We start from the raw sequence: 16,318 nt of genomic DNA on the forward strand, positions 1-16,318 counted from the left end.
TCTAGGAGCTTTATTCACAATAGCCCAGGACTATATTAAAAAAGAACCCACAATAAAAATGAAATAAAGCACACTTGCATGAGTTTATCAATTGCATATAAACAAAATGTGTGTTTTCTTGTACAGTTTTGTTTTACAAATAATGGGTACAAAATAACAACTTTTATTTCTATTGCATCTTGAACACAGTAAAACATCCCAAGGCGCTTCACAGCAGTGTAACAAATTAAAACAGATAAATTTGACACCGAGCCATTAAAGAAGAAATTATAGCAGATGAGCAAAAGCTTTGTTAAAGAGGTAGGTTTTAAGGAGTGTCTTAAAGAAGGAAAGAAAGAGAGAGAGAGGCAGAAAGGTTTAAGGAGGGAGTTCTAGAGCTTAGGACTCAAACAGTTGAAGGCATGGCCACCGATAGTTGAGCAGTTATAATGTGGGATGTTCAAGAGGTCAGAATTTGAGGAATATAGATATCTTGTGGGGTTGTGAGGCCGAAAAAGATTAGAGATAGGAAGGGGCAAGGCCATGGCGCGATTTGTAAATAATGATTGAAAGTTTGAAATCGAGGCATTGTTTAACCAGGAGCCAATGTAGGCCAGGAAGCACAGGGGTGATGGGTGATCCTGACTTGGTGCGAGTTAGGACACAAGCTACAGAGTTTTGGGTGACCTCAAGTTTACGTAGTGTAGAATGTGAGAGGCCAGCAACGAGTGAGTTGGGGTAGTCAAGTCTAGAGGTAACAAAGGCATGAATGAGGGTTTCAGCAGAAAAGAGTTGAGGCAGGGCGGAGACGGGCCAAGTTACGGAGGTGGAAAAAAGCGGTTTTAGTTATGCCGCAGATATGCGGCAGGAAACTCATTTCAGGGTCAAATATGACACCTAGCTTGCGAATCATCTGTTTACCAGAGAGGGATGGAGTCAGTGGTTAGGAAACGCAGTTTCTGGAGGGCTTCGGTCTTCTCAGTAATTAATTGGAGAATAGTTCTGCTCATCCGGTACTGGATGCCGGACAAACAATCAGACAGTTCAGATACCAAGCAGGGGTCAAGAGAAGTGGTGGAGAGGTAGAGCTGGGTGTCGTCAGCATACATGTGGAAACTGACTACATGTTTTCGGATAATATCGCCAAGGGGCAGCATATAGATGAGAAATACGAGGGGGCCATGGACAGATCCTAGGGGGACACCAGAGGAAACGATGCGGGAGTGGGGAGAGAAGCCATTGCCGGAGATTTTCTGGTTACGATTAGATAGATAAGAATGGAACCATGCAAGTGCAGTCCCACCCAGCTGGACAGTGGTGGAGAGACATTGGAGGAGGATGGAGTGGTCAACTGTGTCAAAGGCTGAAGACAGGTCCAGAAGGATGAGGAGGGATAGCTTACCTTTGTCACACTCACAAAGGATGCCATTTGTGACTTTGATGAGAGCTGTTTTGGTACTGTGGTAGAGGCGAAAACCAGACTGAAGGAATTCAAACATTGAATTCGTGGAAAGGTGGGCACGGATTTGGGAAGCGACAACACGTTCAAGTACTTTGGACAGGAAAGCGAGGTTGGAGATGGGGCAAAGCTAGCAAGCAAAGTGGAGTCAAGGGTTGGTTTTCTGACGAGGGGTTGATGACGGCAGATTTGAGGGAGAGGGGAGAGGGAGAGGGAGAGAGAACCGTTAACAACGTCAGCTAACATAAGAGCCAAAAATGGAAGTTGGGTGTTCAGCAGTTTAGTGGGAATAGGGTCCAGGGAGCAGGAAGTGGGTCTCATGGACAAGTTGAGCTTGGAGAGGTCAAGAGGGGAGATCAAAGAGAAACTAGAGAAAGATGTGAGTTTAGGGCTAGGGCAGGTGGGAGCCTCAGATGAAGTTTGGCTTTGTGGGCTAGGGGAAGGAAGGGAACTCGCAGAGGCAGCTGATCGGATGGTCTCAATCTTTGAGACAAACAAGTCCATGAACTCCTCACACTTGTTGTTGGAGGGGAGTGTAGTAGAGACAGGGGAGAGGGGTTTAAAGAGACGGTAAACAGTAGAGAATAGTAGCCGGGGGTTAATTTGCAATTCAAAATGATCTTGGAATACTGACCAGTTTATATGAACATATGCCAAGGGAGTTCATCATCATATTCAGTGGAATATAGAAGGTTGTAAGGTGATTTGTGAAAGGAACTGATGGGGTAGATAGAGAGAAACTTTTTCCGCTGATGCGGGAGATGAGGACAAGGGGACATAACCTCAAAAACAAAGCCAGGCCATCCAGGAGAGAAGTTAGGAAAAACGTCTTCACAAAGATTGGTAGAAGTGTGGAACAATCCCACAATAAGCAGTAAATGCTAGCTCAGTTAACAATTTTAAATCAGAGATTAATCGTTTTTTTGCTGGAAAGGGTATAAAAGGATATGGAGCCAAGGCAGGTAGATGGAGTTAAAATACGGATCAGCCATGATCCCAGTGAGTGGCAGAACAGGCTCGAGGGGCTGAATGGCCTACACCTGTTCCTATGCATCATGTGAAATGGCTGTGCTATGTCCATTTGATTTGTGAAAAACATTCAGCAGCACAGTTAGACTCACTCATTCTCACGCTATTTTCGTGCAACACTATGGTGAAGTATAGATACTTATGGGTCTGTCACAGTTGCTAATAACACAGCAATTTGAAGTGTTGAACAAAGAATCACACAAGAAGCAAATCACCCAACACTAAAGTGTCATTTCTCCGATAGCGTATCGAGTGAGTGACATCAGCAGTAGAGGCAGTACCTTTAACCTCTGAACCAGAGAGGAGAAATTAGGCCAAAGTTGCCACTCCTGACCCTGCTGGATGTTTGCGTGGGTATCGGGCGATACAGAATCGGGTCAGAGCTCAATGCCCTGTTTGGTTAAATAGAGCACCAACATTCACCGCCTAGGCTCACCAGTGAAGAATTGGCACAGAAGCGAAGTACCGAAGGATGCACATCGCCTGAAGAACAGCTCCTCAGCAGGGGAGACAATTCCTTCAGGAGAGGAGAGGAGAAAGGAAATAACAAATTGAGCAATACAGACAGAATCAAGTCAACAAGAAACCTCTACCTGTGAGGTCAGGGTCTGGATTGCTGATCGAAGCTCCTGTTCACTTGACTGGTTTGGTTCAAGATCATGAACACACACTGATGAGAGAGAAGATATCAAACACAGTCTATGTTCACATATTCTCAATCCATCCACAAACTATTTCACAGATTTCTCCAGATTGGACTTCCTGCCGCGCCTCCCACCTCTTTCCCCAGACTGACTGCCACACCTCCCAGACCATTCCCACCTGGCCCTGCAGACTTTGCATAGTCAAAGACCTACCCCGCAAAACAGGCAGGTCCTCCAGCCTTTCAAAATAACAGCGGCTGGCTCACTGGTGTTATCAAGGCGACAAGTCTATCGACCCCATTCTGAGGCAGGGTCGGAGTGTGTTATGGGCTGGGGAAAAATACAAGGCCAGGAATATATATTTTTCAACAAGAAATTGAGCTGCAACTACTGACTTATGAAATACCAAAGGTCGTGGGGTGGGGTCAAAGGTTGTGGGTGGAGTGAAACATCTGAGAGCGGAGATGAAAGGTACAAACGTGGGTGATGGGGATGGGGGGATATGAATACCCTTTCTTAACAAATATCACTGTAATCACTGCCCCAGATCTCTCACGATCGCATGGTGGTGTATAAATTCAGTGAGTGATAAAACATACTTGAAAAGGTTGGCCGAGCATCGGGGTTTTGATGCCAACACTTTTTCATCAGTTGAATGAGCACATCAGATGATTCTGGTCTGTCTGGAGGGATGTCTCCAAGGTCTGGTCTGTCACCGTCATCTACACGCATTCTCATATGCTGAGAATTTACAGCATCTGAGAAAGAGAAACCTCATTGAACACAGGGTACAATTTAGGCTAAACAAAAAGAAAGTAGTTTCTTGACACAATTAGAAATATGCGCAAACTCTTCTATGCCAGTGTACAACAAAAAGTTGGCTCTTCAATTTTGGATTATAAAAAATTGGCCATTTCCCCAATTTATTTCTCGACGAATGAACTGCTGGTCACAAAGAGGCAGCTTCTGATTACAATAAAGTGTAATCTGCACTTCACATTACAGCAATGCCTCCGACCCCCAGCCTAGTGGCAGCGGCAGCAATGTGATGTAGCTGAGGAAGCACGACGTCACATCTTTCTCCAGCGTATCTCTGATCACCCCTCATGACCTCTCCGAACTCATCTAGCCCATGAGACCCACTTCCTGCTCCCTTGACCCTATTCCCACCAAACTGCTGACCACCCAACTTCCTTTTCTGGTTCCCATGTTAGCTGACTTGTTTAACGGTTCTCTCTCCTCAGGTACTGTTCCCCTCTCCTTCAAATCTGCCATCATCACCCCTCTCCTCAAAACACCAACCCTCAGCCCCTCCATTCTTGCAAACTAGCACCCCATCTCCAACCTCCCTTTCCTCTCCAAAGTCCTTGAACGTGTTGTGGCCTCCCAAATCCGTGCCCATCTTTGCCGCAATTCCATGTTTGAATCCCTTCAATCTGGTTTCCACGCCTGCCACAATACCGAAATGACTCTCAAAGTCACAAATCACATCCTTTGCAAACTATCCCTCATTGTCCTTCTGGACTTGTCTGCAGCCTTTAAGAACATAAAAAATAGAAACAGGAGTAGGCCATAGGGCCCCTCGAGCCTGCTCCGCCATTCAATAAGATCATGGCTGATCTGATCATGGACTCAGCTCCACTTCCCCGCCCGCTCCCCATAACCCCTTATCGCTCAAGAAACTGTCTATTTCTGCCTTAAATTTATTCAATGTCCCAGCTTCCACAGCTCCCCAAGGCAGCAAATTCCACAGTTATACAAACCTCTAAGAGAAGAAATTCCTCCTCATCTCCATTTTAAATGGGCGGCCCCTTATTCTAAGATCATGCTCTCTAGTTCTAGTCTCCCCCATCAGTGGAAACATCCTCTCTGCATCCACCTTCTCAAGCCCCCTCATAATCTTGTATGTTTCGATAAGATCACCTCTCATTCTTCTGAACTCCAATGAGTAGAGGCCCAACCTACTCAACCTTTCCTCATAAGTCCCCGGAAGCAACCTAGTGAACCTTCTCTGAACTGCCTCCAAAGCAAGTATATCCTTTCGTAAATATGGAAACCAAAACTGCACGCAGTATTCCAGGTGTGGCCTCATTAATAGCTCGTAAAATTAGCCATTTAAATAATAACTTACTCTTTGATTTTTTTCTGCCAAAGTGCATGACCTCACACTTTCCAACATTATACTCCATCTGCCAAATTTTTGCCCATTCACTTAGCCTGTCTATGTCCTTTTGCAGATTTTTTGTGTCCTCCTCACTCATTGCTTTTTCTCCCATCTTTTTGTCGTCAGCAAACTTGGCTACGTTACACTCAGTCCCTTCTTCCAAGTCGTTAATATAGAGTGTAAATAGTTGGGGTCCCAGCACTGATCTCTGTGGCACCCCACTAGTTACCTGGTTGCCAAGCAGAGAATGAACCATTTATCCCGACTCTCTGTTCGTTAGGTAATCCTCTATCCATGTTAATATATTACCCCCAACCCCGTGAACTTTTATCTTGTGCAGTAACCTTTTATGTGGCACCTTGTCAAATGCTTTCTGGAAGTCCAAATACACCACATCCACTGGTTCCCCTTTATCCACCCTGTTCATTACATCCTCAAAGAACTTCAGCAAATTTGTCAAACATGACTCCCCCTTCATAAATCCATGCTGACTCTGGCTGACCAAATTTTGCTTTTCCAAATGTCCTGCTACTGCTTCTTTAATAATGGACTCCAACATTTTCCCAACCACAGATGTTAGACTAACTGGTCTACAGTTTCCTGCTTTTTGTCTGCCTCCTTTTTTAATAGGGGCATTACATTTGCAGTTTTCCAATCTGCAGGGACCTCCCCAGAATCCAGGGAACTTTGGTAAATTATAACCAATGCATCCACAATCCCTGCCGCTACTTCTCTTAAGACCCTAGGATGCCAGCCATCAGGTCCAGGGGATTTACCTGCCTTTAGCCCCATTATCTTACTGAGTACCACCTCCTTAGTGATTGTGATTGTGTTAAGTTCCTCCCCCCCCATAGCCCCTTGACTATCCACTGTCAGAATATTGTTAGTGTCCTCTATCGTAAAGACTGATACAAAATATTTGTTCAGAGTTTCTGCCATCTCCATGTTCCCCATAACTAGTTCTCCAGTCTCGTCCTCTAAGGGACCAACATTTTCTTTAGCCACTCTTTTCCTTTTTATATACCTGCAGAAACTCTTGCTATCTGTTTTTACATTTTGTGCTAGTTTACTTTCAGAGTCTATCTTCCCTTCCTTAATCATTTTTTTAGTCGTTCTTTGTTGGCTTTTAAAAGCTTCCCAGTCTTCTCTCCTCCCAGTAGTTTTGGCCACTTTGTATGCCCTTGTTTTTAATTGAATACCATCCTTTATTTCTTTAGTTAGCCATCCTTTCCTCCTCACTGGGATATATTTTTCTTGAGAGTTGTGAAATATCTCCATAAATGTACACCACTGTTCATCAACCGTCCTACACTTTAATCTATTTTCCCAGTCCACTTTACCCAACTCTGCCCTCATACCTTCACAGTCTCCTTTATTTAAGCTTAGTACGCTGGTTAGAGATCCAGCTTTCTCACCCTCCATCTGAACTTGAAATTCAATCATGCTATGATCACTCATTCCGAGTGGTTCATCACTCTATCCTTCGCCTGGTTCCATACTTATCTATCTAATCATAGCCAGAGAATCACCTGCAACAGCTTCTCTTCCTGTACCTGCATCATTATCTCTGGTGTCTTCCAAGGGTCTATCCTTGGCCCCCTCCTATTTCTAATCTACATATTGCCCCTTGGCGATATCACCCAAAAACATAGCGTCAGTTTCCACATGTACGCTGATGACATCCAGCTCTACCTTACTACCACTTCTTTCGACCCCTCCACAATCTCTAAATTGTCAGACTGCTTGTCCGACATCCAGTTCTGGTGAGCAGAAATTTTCTCAAATTGAATATTGGAAAGACAGGAGCCATTGTTTTCGGTCCCCGCCACAAACTACGTTCCCTAGCCACCGACTCTATCCCTCTCCCCAACTTCTGTCTGAGGCTGAACCAGACTGTTCGCAATCTTGGTGTCATATTTGACCCTGAAGTGAGCTTTCAACTACATAACCGCAGCATAACTAAGACCGTCTATTTCCACCTCCGTAACATCGCCCGTCTCTGCTCCTGCCTCAGTTCATCCACTGCTGAAACCCTCATCCATGCCTTTGTTACCTCTAGATCTGACTATTCCAATGCACCCCTGGCTGGCCTCCCACATTCTACCCAATATAAACTAGAGGTAATCCAAAACTCAGCTGCCCGTGTCCTCACCCATCACCCCTGTGCTCGCTGTCCTACATTGGCTCCCGATTAAGCAACGCCTCGATTTCAAAATTCCCATCCTGGTTTTCAAATTCCTCCATGGCCTCGCCCCTCTCTATCTCTGTAATCTCCTTCAGCCCCCCCCACCCTCTCTATCTCTGTAATCTCCTTCAGCCACCCCCCCCCCCCCCACCAAGATATCTGTGCTCCTCTAATTCTGCCCTCTTGAGCATCCCCGATTACAAATCGCTCAACCATTGGTGGTCATGCCTTCTGTTGCCTCGACCCCAAGCTCTGGAAATCCCTGCCCAAACCTCTCCGCCTCTCTTTCAAAACGCTGCTTAAAACCTACCTCTGGCCAATTTATCTCATAATACTCCTGTGAAGTGCCTTGGGACGATTCACTCTGTTAAAGGCGCTATATAAATACAAGTTGTTGTTGTTGTAGGAGCAGCAGCTAACAAGCACCTCAAGCGGCGGTTTGTCTGCCGACAGGAAATATAAATGGACGCCATAAAGTGCTGGCTGCCATTTTATTCTGGCCAAGGCAGAGTTGCACAATCCGCCCCCCCGAGCAAGGCTGTAACGCGGCCTTCACATCCTTGACCTGTGGCCACTGGCATGGGTGTGTGGCCAGAAAATGAAAGTTGTGCTTGTGATTCTTAAAACAACAGTTCATCGAAGACTGCACGTGGGCACAGCCATGGAATCCACTCAGGACTGGTGATCGGCAGGTTACATAGCACCACGAGCCCTGACCACAAAATGGGGCACAATTAGGGGTACAATAGTATAGTGGTTGTGTTACTGGACTAGTAATCTGGAGACCCAAGTTCAAATCCCAGCATGGCAGCTTGGGGGAATTTAAATTCAGTTAATTAAATAAATCTGGAATTAAAAAGCTAGTATCAGTAATTGTGACCATGAAACTACCGAATGGTCAGAAAAACACAACTGGTTCACTTTAGGGAAGGAAATCTGCCATCCTTACCCGGTCTGGCCTATAGGTGACTCCAGATCCACAGCAATGCCCTCTGAAATGGCCTAGCAAGCCACTCAGTTGTACCAAACCACTATAACACTGTGGGAGCAGTTTCATCACACGGACTGCAGCAGTTCAAGGCGACGGCTCACTATCACCTTCTCGAGGGCAATAAATGCCGGCATTGCCAGCAACGCCCATATCCTGGGAACGAATATTTTTTTTAAATTCCAGTATAAGAGAGTGGAACCCAATAATGACATGTTACCAGATAGGGTCCTTGGATTAAACCTACATATATAAACAGGAATAGGTGAGCCTGGAAAATGTGTGAAAACATAACGTGTGCAGCGAGAAAAAAATGACAAAAATATAATAAAATAAAATCTCAGTGGAGAATTATCTACTTTTACTAAGTCCAGCACCTAGTTGCCCTGGATCAAGACAGATAAATGCTCCACATAATATACCACAAAGATAAATCCTCCGCACGCTGAGGATTTAAGCCTCATTTAAGCCATTGAAACACAAACATAGTTGCACTTACTTTGATAAGGTGTTTGGCAGGTTAGTATCTCCCAGATGACAATTCCATAGCTACGAGATTATAAATAGAAAATTGTTATAATGTTGTGTGTTATAATTGGTTTCAGGAAGAAACAGCATCATAGTGTTAAAGTCGCGAGGTCTGGTTAAAGGCCAAGCAATCAACCAGATGGATAATCATCCATTTGTTGAGGGTTTGGTGCTGGCAGGGCCTGTATTCTTGAATCTGCAATAACAGTCATAACCGTCCAAAGTGGAGGAGAAGCATCCGGGAAGGTGCCGAACACCTAAAGTCTCTTCGGCGGGAGCAAGCGGAGGCCAAGCACAAACAGCGGAAGGAGCGCATGACAACCCAAGCACCCCACCCACCTGTCCCTTCAAACAACGTCCCTTCAATCTCCGCTTGCCCTGTGACAGAGACCGCATTGGACTCAGTCACCTGAGAATTAATTTTTAGTGTGGAAGCAAGTCATCCTCGACTCCGAGGGACTGCCTAAGAAGCAGACTACATTAACCAAGGGTGCAAGTATGGAGAATAAACTAAATTTAGGTTTTACCAGAACAGGGATGCAAGGAAAAAGGCACAGCTAGAAAAGACAAAGGCAGAGGGAGTAGAGTCAAGTACGGTCTAAGTGGCAGCCCTAACCACGGAGAGGACAAGACAGGGCTACGATGATGAGTCTTTTTTAAAAATTATTCCTGGGATGTGGGCGTCGCTGGCAAAGCCAGCATTTATTGTCCATCCCTAATTTCTCGGGAAGGTGGTGGTGAGCTGCAGTCCATGTGGAACTCACACAACGCTGTTAGGGAGGGAGTTCCAGGATTTTGACCCAGCGACGATGAAGGGTCGGCGACATATTTCCAAGTCAGGATGGTGTGTGACTTGTAGGTGATGTTCCCATGCGCCTGCTGCCCTTGTCCTTCTAGGGGTAGAGGTCATGGGTTTGGGAGGTGCTGTTGAAAAAGCCATGGCGAGTTGCTGCAGTGCATCTTGTAGACGGTACACACTGCAGCCACGATGCGGTGGTGGTGGAGGGAGTGAATGTTTCAGGTGGTGGATGGGGTGCCAATCAAGTGGGCTGCTTTATTCTGGATGGTGTCGAACTTTTGAGAGTTGTTGGAGCTGCGCTCATCCAGGCAAGTGGAGAGTATTCCATCACACTCCTGACTTGTGCCTTGTAGATGGTAGAAAGGCTTTGGGGAGTCAGGAGATGAGACACTCGCTGCAGACTACCCAGCCTCTGACCTGCTTTTGTAACCACAATATTTATGTGGCTGGGCCAGTGAAGTTTCTGGTCAATGGTGACCCCCAGGATGTTGATGATGGGGGATTTGATGATTGTAATGCCATTGAATGTTAAAGGGCGGTGGTTAGATTCTCTCTTGTTGGAGATGGTCATAGCCTGGCACTTGTGTGGCATGAATATTACTTGCCACTCATCAACCCAAGCCTGAATGTTGTCCAGGTCTTGCTGCATACAGGCATGGACTGCTCCATTATCTGAGTAGTTGTGGATGGAACTGTGCAATCAGCAGCAAACATCTCTACTTCTGACCTTATGATGGAGGGAAAGTTATTGATGAAGCAGCTGAAGATGGTCGGGCCTAGGACACTGCATTGAGGAACTCCTGCAGCAATGTCCTGGAGCAGAGATGATTGACCTCCAACAACCATCTTCCTTTGTATGACTCCGACCAGTGGAGAGTTTTCCCCCCGATTTCCATTAACTTCAGTTTTGCTTGGTGCCACACTCGGTCAAATGCTGCCTTATCAAGGACAGTCACTCTCACCTCACCAATGGAATTCAGCTCTTTTGTCCATGTTTGGACCAAGGCTAAAATGAGGTTTGGAGCCGAGTGGACCTGGCAGAACACAAACTGGGCATCAGTGAGCAGGTTATCAGTGCGTAACTGCCGTTTGATAGCACCATCGATGACACCTTCCATCACTTTGCTGATAATTCAGAGTAGACGGACGGGGCGGTAACTGGCTCGATTGGACTTGTCTTGCTTTTTGTGGATAGGACATACCTGGGCAGTTTTCCACATTGTCGGGTTGATGCCAGTGTTACAGCTGTATTGGAACAGCTTGGCTAGAGGTGCATCTAGTTCTGGAGCACAAGTCTGCAGCACGACAGCCGGGATGTTGTCGAGGCCCACAATCTTTGTTGTGGCCAATATGCCCAGCTGTTTCTTGATATCACATGGAGTGAATTGAATTGGCTGAAGAATGACTTGTCTGATGGTGGGGACATCAGGAGGAGGCGGAGATAGATCATCCACTCAACACTTCTGGCTGAATATGGTTGCAAACGCCTTGCCTTTTGCACTTGCATGCTGGGCTCCGCAATCATTGAGGATGAGGATATTCATGGAGCCTCCTCGTCCTGTTAGTTGTTTAATTGTCCACCACCATTCATGACTGGATGTGGCAGGACTGGAAAGCTTTGATCTGATCCATTGGCTGTGGGATGGTTTGCTCGGTCTTGATGGTAATGGCAGAGTGAGGGATATGCCGGGCCATGACGTTACAGATTGTGGTAGAATATAATTCTGCCGCTACTGATGGCCCACTGCACCTCATGGATGCCCAGTTCTGAGCTGCTAGATCTGTTCTGAATCTATCCCATTTAGCACAGTGGTAGTGCCACACAACACGATGGAGGGTGTCCTCAGTGTGAAGACCGGACTTTGTCTCCACAAAGACTGCAGTGCTCACTGCTACCAAAGCGGTCATGGACAGGTGCATTTGTGACAAGTAGATTGGTGAGGACGATGTCAAGTAAGTTTTTCCCTTGTGTTGGTTTTCTCATCACTTGCCGCAGGCCCAATCGGACAGCTATGTCCTTCAGCACTCGAACAGCTGTGGTGGACCGAGCCACTCTTGGTGATGGACACTGAAGTCCCCCACGCAGAGTACATTCTGTGCCCTTGCTACTCGCAGTCCTTCTTCCAAGTGGTGTTCAACATGGAGGAGTACTGATTCGGAGGAGTACTGATTATCAAGTGAGGGAGGGCATAGGTGAGGGAGGGCGGTAGGTGATGATCAGCAGGAGATATAATTGCACATGTTTGACCTGCCGGTGGGTCAGGACATATCTAGGGATGGTGATGGAATCTTGGACATTGGTTGAAAGGTATGTTTCTGTGAGTATGACAATGTCAGGCTGTTGCTCGACTAGTCTGTGGGATAGCTCTCCCAATTTTGGCAAAGGTTCAGTCACTTGTCACTGAAGAACTTCAACATTGTTGAACTTTTGGGGAACGCCAGAACTGGAATTGCAGGAGGCCCTGGTGAGATCTTTCTAATGACACATTAAACCGAGGCCTCATCTGACCTCTCAGGTGGATGGAAAAGATCCCATGATACTATTTTGAAGAGCAGGGGAGTGCTACTGGTGTCCCGGCCAATATTTATCCCTCAACCAACATCACTAAAACAGATTGTCTGGTCATTATTTCATTGCTGTTTGCGGGACCTTGCTGTACGCACATTGGTTGCCGCGCTTCCTACATTACAGTACTAATTACAGAAGTACTTCATTGACTGTAAAGGACTTTGGAACGTGCTGAGGTTGTGAAAGACGTTATATAAATGCAAGTCTTTCAGTTCCAGGTGAGGGGATCTGCCGAAAGCAGTGCGCAGTTAGCTCTGGAGAAACATGCCAGGGTGGAGCGGGGGTTGTGGGAGTATCACTGCTTTCGCTCCAAATATACCTTCCTGAGTATCGCTGTCAGAGATCTATTTTGCATTTAGTCAGTGCTTCCACAAAATAATGCTGCTCATTTGGAATTTAAGAAAGGAGACTTGCATTTATATAGCGCCTTTCACAACCACCGGACGTCTTTAAGTGTTTTACAGCCAATAAAGTACTTTTGGAGTGTAGTCACTGTTGTAATGTGGGAAATGCAGCAGCCAATTTGTGCACAGCAAGCTCCCACAAACAGCAATGTGATAATGACCAGATAATCTGTTTTTGTTACGTTCATTGAGGGATAAATATTGGCCAGGATTCCCCTTCCCGTCTTCAAAATATGCGATTTTTTACATCCACCTGAGAGGGCACACAGAGCCTCGGTATAACGCCTCATCTGAAAGACGGCACCTCCAACAGTGCAGCACTCCCTCAGCACTGCACTGGAGTGTCAGCCTAGATTTATGTGCTCAAGTTCGATTAACTACATGCCTATAACTGTCTCCTGCAGGTGACACTTGCAGTGTACTCCCTAAATGAAGCAAACACCTTTGAATTTGTGCAGAAGAAGAAGAAAACTTTCCAAGTGCCCAAATATTCCTCTATCCATACTACAATCCTAGCCGGTCCCCATTACCTCTCTAGCACCTAGATACATTGGGCGAGAACTGTGTCTTGAGCAGGATCATAAAATGAGCTGTATTGCATGGGCTGCTTGTTATACGCCTTGCCAGATATTCAGTTTCATAAAAGTCAATTGACCAGAGTATTGCCCAGAGCATATGTTGGGCAGTCAATGCTATACTGCTCGTTTTGCACTACCTCCCATTTCTATCCCGTTGTCATTGCATCACACACTTCACTGTGACACATGTAAACTTTAAATGAAGTCATCATCAATTTGAAACATTTTGTAGACTGTAGGCCCAATTTTAACTCCCCGCGTCCAACAAAATAGAGACAGTGCCTTTCCCGCGGTCAATGGCCAGACTCACCCCCACCCACAATTTTTACAGGTGTGTTTGGGGAGTGAGGCCTTTGCCACACAAAGGCAAAGATCTCAAATATTCAGAAGTCAAGGTCCGATGACGCCATTCAGAGCCCGATGGGAATTTAATCAGCAGTCGCTCCTTTGGCAGAGTGCAGAAATCGCCATGAAAACCTGGCGCCAAGGTTTTTAATATAAAGATTTCCTTGTACGCTTGGAGGAACAGGAGTGTTCCTCCACGGTCACAAGGAAACAGAAACATGGAAAATAGGTGCAGGAGTAGGCTATTCGGCCCTTTGAGCCTGCATCACCATTCAATAAGATCATGGCTGATCATTCCCTCAGTACCCCTTTCCTGTTTTCTCTCCATACCCCTTGATCCCCTTTGCCGTAAGGGCCAAATCCAATTCCCTCTTGAATATATCCAATGAACTGGCATCAACAACTCTCTGCGACAGGGAATTCAACAGGTTAACAACTCTCTGAGTAAAGAAGTTTCTCCTCATCTCAGTACTAAATGGCCTACCCCTTATCCTAAGACTGTGTCCCCTGGTTCTGGACTTCCCCAACATCGGGAAATTTCTACCCGCATCGAACCTGTCCCGTCAGAATCTTATATGTTTCTATGAGATCCACTCTCATCCTTCTAAACTCCAATGTATAAAGGCCCAGTTGATCCAGTCTCTCCTCATATGTCAGTCCTGCCATCCCGGGAATCAGTCTGGTGAACCTTCGCTGCACTCCCTCAATAGCAAGAACATCCTTCCTCAAAAGGTCCAAACTTAGGGTCTACCATGCCCCTCTCTCAACTGACCGCAATCACATACCACACCCACTCCCCCACCATTTACCTGACTTCCGGGAGCCATTCACATGGGTCCCCAGCAATGGCTCCCTGCCAGGTTCAGGGGGGAGTTGGGCCTAAACTATGTTAATGAGGCTCGTGAGTTAAAAGGGTACCGGCAAAACTGTTGCTCATCCCACCAGCCCCAGACTCACCTCTCACCACATAGTTAAAATCAGGGCTTGTATCTTTGTTGCTTTATCTCCTGCTCAAAATTGTCTTTGCAGGAGGGAGTTTACCACTACTCCTCAAACACTTTAGCACAATAAACACTACCACTATACTCCCAGAGCTGCATGCTCATTGACCAGAGAGGGCACTGCAGGCAGCGTTAGGCTGTCAATACTGTTGACAACTTAGCAGCACAAAAAATCCCAACAGTTCGATAGTTTTAGTACACATTTCATTATAAATCCATTCAATGATTTAACAACTTTTTTAAAAATTAGATGATCACACATGGTATTACTTTTAGTAAGTTGGAGGATCCGCTGTTTTATACCATAAAACACTCAGTATTATCCAGCTGCTATGGTTTTCTTGTGTGCAGTCTGGTGTGTCCCATTAAGATCTAATTCATAGAATCACAATAGTACAGCACAGAAGGAAGCTATTCGGCCCATCGAGTCTGCGCAAGCCCCTTTGAAGAACAATCCAGTTAGTACCACTCCCCCGCTCTTTCCGCATATTCCTGCAATTTTTGTTCTCCTTAAAAGTATTTATCCAATTCCCTTTGAGGCTACTATTGAACCTTCCTATCAGGACGTGCATTCCAAATCCTAACCACTCGTAGCGTAAAAAAGTTTTTCCCTCATGTTGCCTCTGGTTCTTTAAATCTGTGCCCCCTCTGGTTATCAACCCTTCAGCCATCGGAAACAGTTTCTCTTTATTTACTCTATATAAATCTTTCACGATTTTAAAGACTTCTATTAAATCTCATCTTCACCTTCTCTGCTCCAAGGAGAACAACCCCAGCTTATCCAGTCTATCCACGTAACTGGAATCCCTCATCTCTGGAACCATTCTAGTCAATCTCTTCTGTACCCTTTGTAATGTATTTCACCAGCTTGCAATGACTATAAGTATGTAACTGTAACTCATGCATACTGTACCTGTACCCTTGTAATGCACACCCTGACCACAGGGAGTGAGCTCCTCACCTGGGCTTCCAGGTATAAAAGGGGAGGTCCCACCCAGGATCAGCACTCTTTAGTCCTGGGAATAAAGTGAAGGTCACAGAGTGACCGTGTCTGAGATATCCATGCCTCGTGTGAGTTTGTAACAAGGTGCAGAGACATCTGGCGACGAGAAACGGGAATCACTGAACCACGAGGGTGGCAACCGGCAGCATAGAGTAACGCTACTGTCTGGGTGATGACTGGGACGACTTTGTGGAAAGACTCCAGCAGAGCTTTGTCACAAAGGACTGGCTGGAAGAGGCAGCGCCTGACAAGCGGAGGGCGCATTTACTGACCAGCTGTGGTCCACAGACATATGCGCTAATGAAAGACCTGCTCGCACCCCAAAAGCCAGCGGACAAGTCCTTCGATCAGTGAGCATCTCAAGTCAGCAAGTAGCGTATACATGGCCCTGCACCGGTTCTACTCTCAGCGGCATAGGGAGGGTCAAAACATCTCGGACTTCGTGGTGGAACTGCGGCGTTTGGCCAGTCTCTAAGTTCTCCGATGCCTGCAGGGGTGGGGGGGGATGTTAAGGGCCATTTTCGTCGAGGGCATTAATCATGCCGGCATTTTCAGGAAGCTCATAAAGACTAAGGATTTGACTTTAGAAGGGGTGGCGTTGATAGCTCAGAACTTTATGGAAGGGGGAAGAGGAGACCAAGCT

General features: G+C 46.1%; 1 protein-coding gene across 1 annotated transcript in view; it reads right to left on the minus strand.

Moving 5' to 3' along the window:
* The window catches only part of LOC139278769 (receptor-interacting serine/threonine-protein kinase 2-like), a 52,542-nt gene that overhangs the window by 19,307 nt on the left and 16,917 nt on the right, over positions 1-16,318 (minus strand). The window contains exons 4-6 of the mRNA XM_070897896.1: positions 8,948-8,997; positions 3,711-3,869; positions 3,061-3,137 (exon numbers count right to left, since the gene is read on the minus strand). Coding sequence (XP_070753997.1) covers positions 3,061-3,137; positions 3,711-3,869; positions 8,948-8,997 — 286 coding nt within the window. The remainder of the gene's footprint in view (positions 1-3,060; positions 3,138-3,710; positions 3,870-8,947; positions 8,998-16,318) is intronic.

The sequence above is a fragment of the Pristiophorus japonicus genome, chromosome 13, assembly GCF_044704955.1.
Source record: "Pristiophorus japonicus isolate sPriJap1 chromosome 13, sPriJap1.hap1, whole genome shotgun sequence".
Classification (NCBI taxonomy): domain Eukaryota; kingdom Metazoa; phylum Chordata; class Chondrichthyes; family Pristiophoridae; genus Pristiophorus; species Pristiophorus japonicus.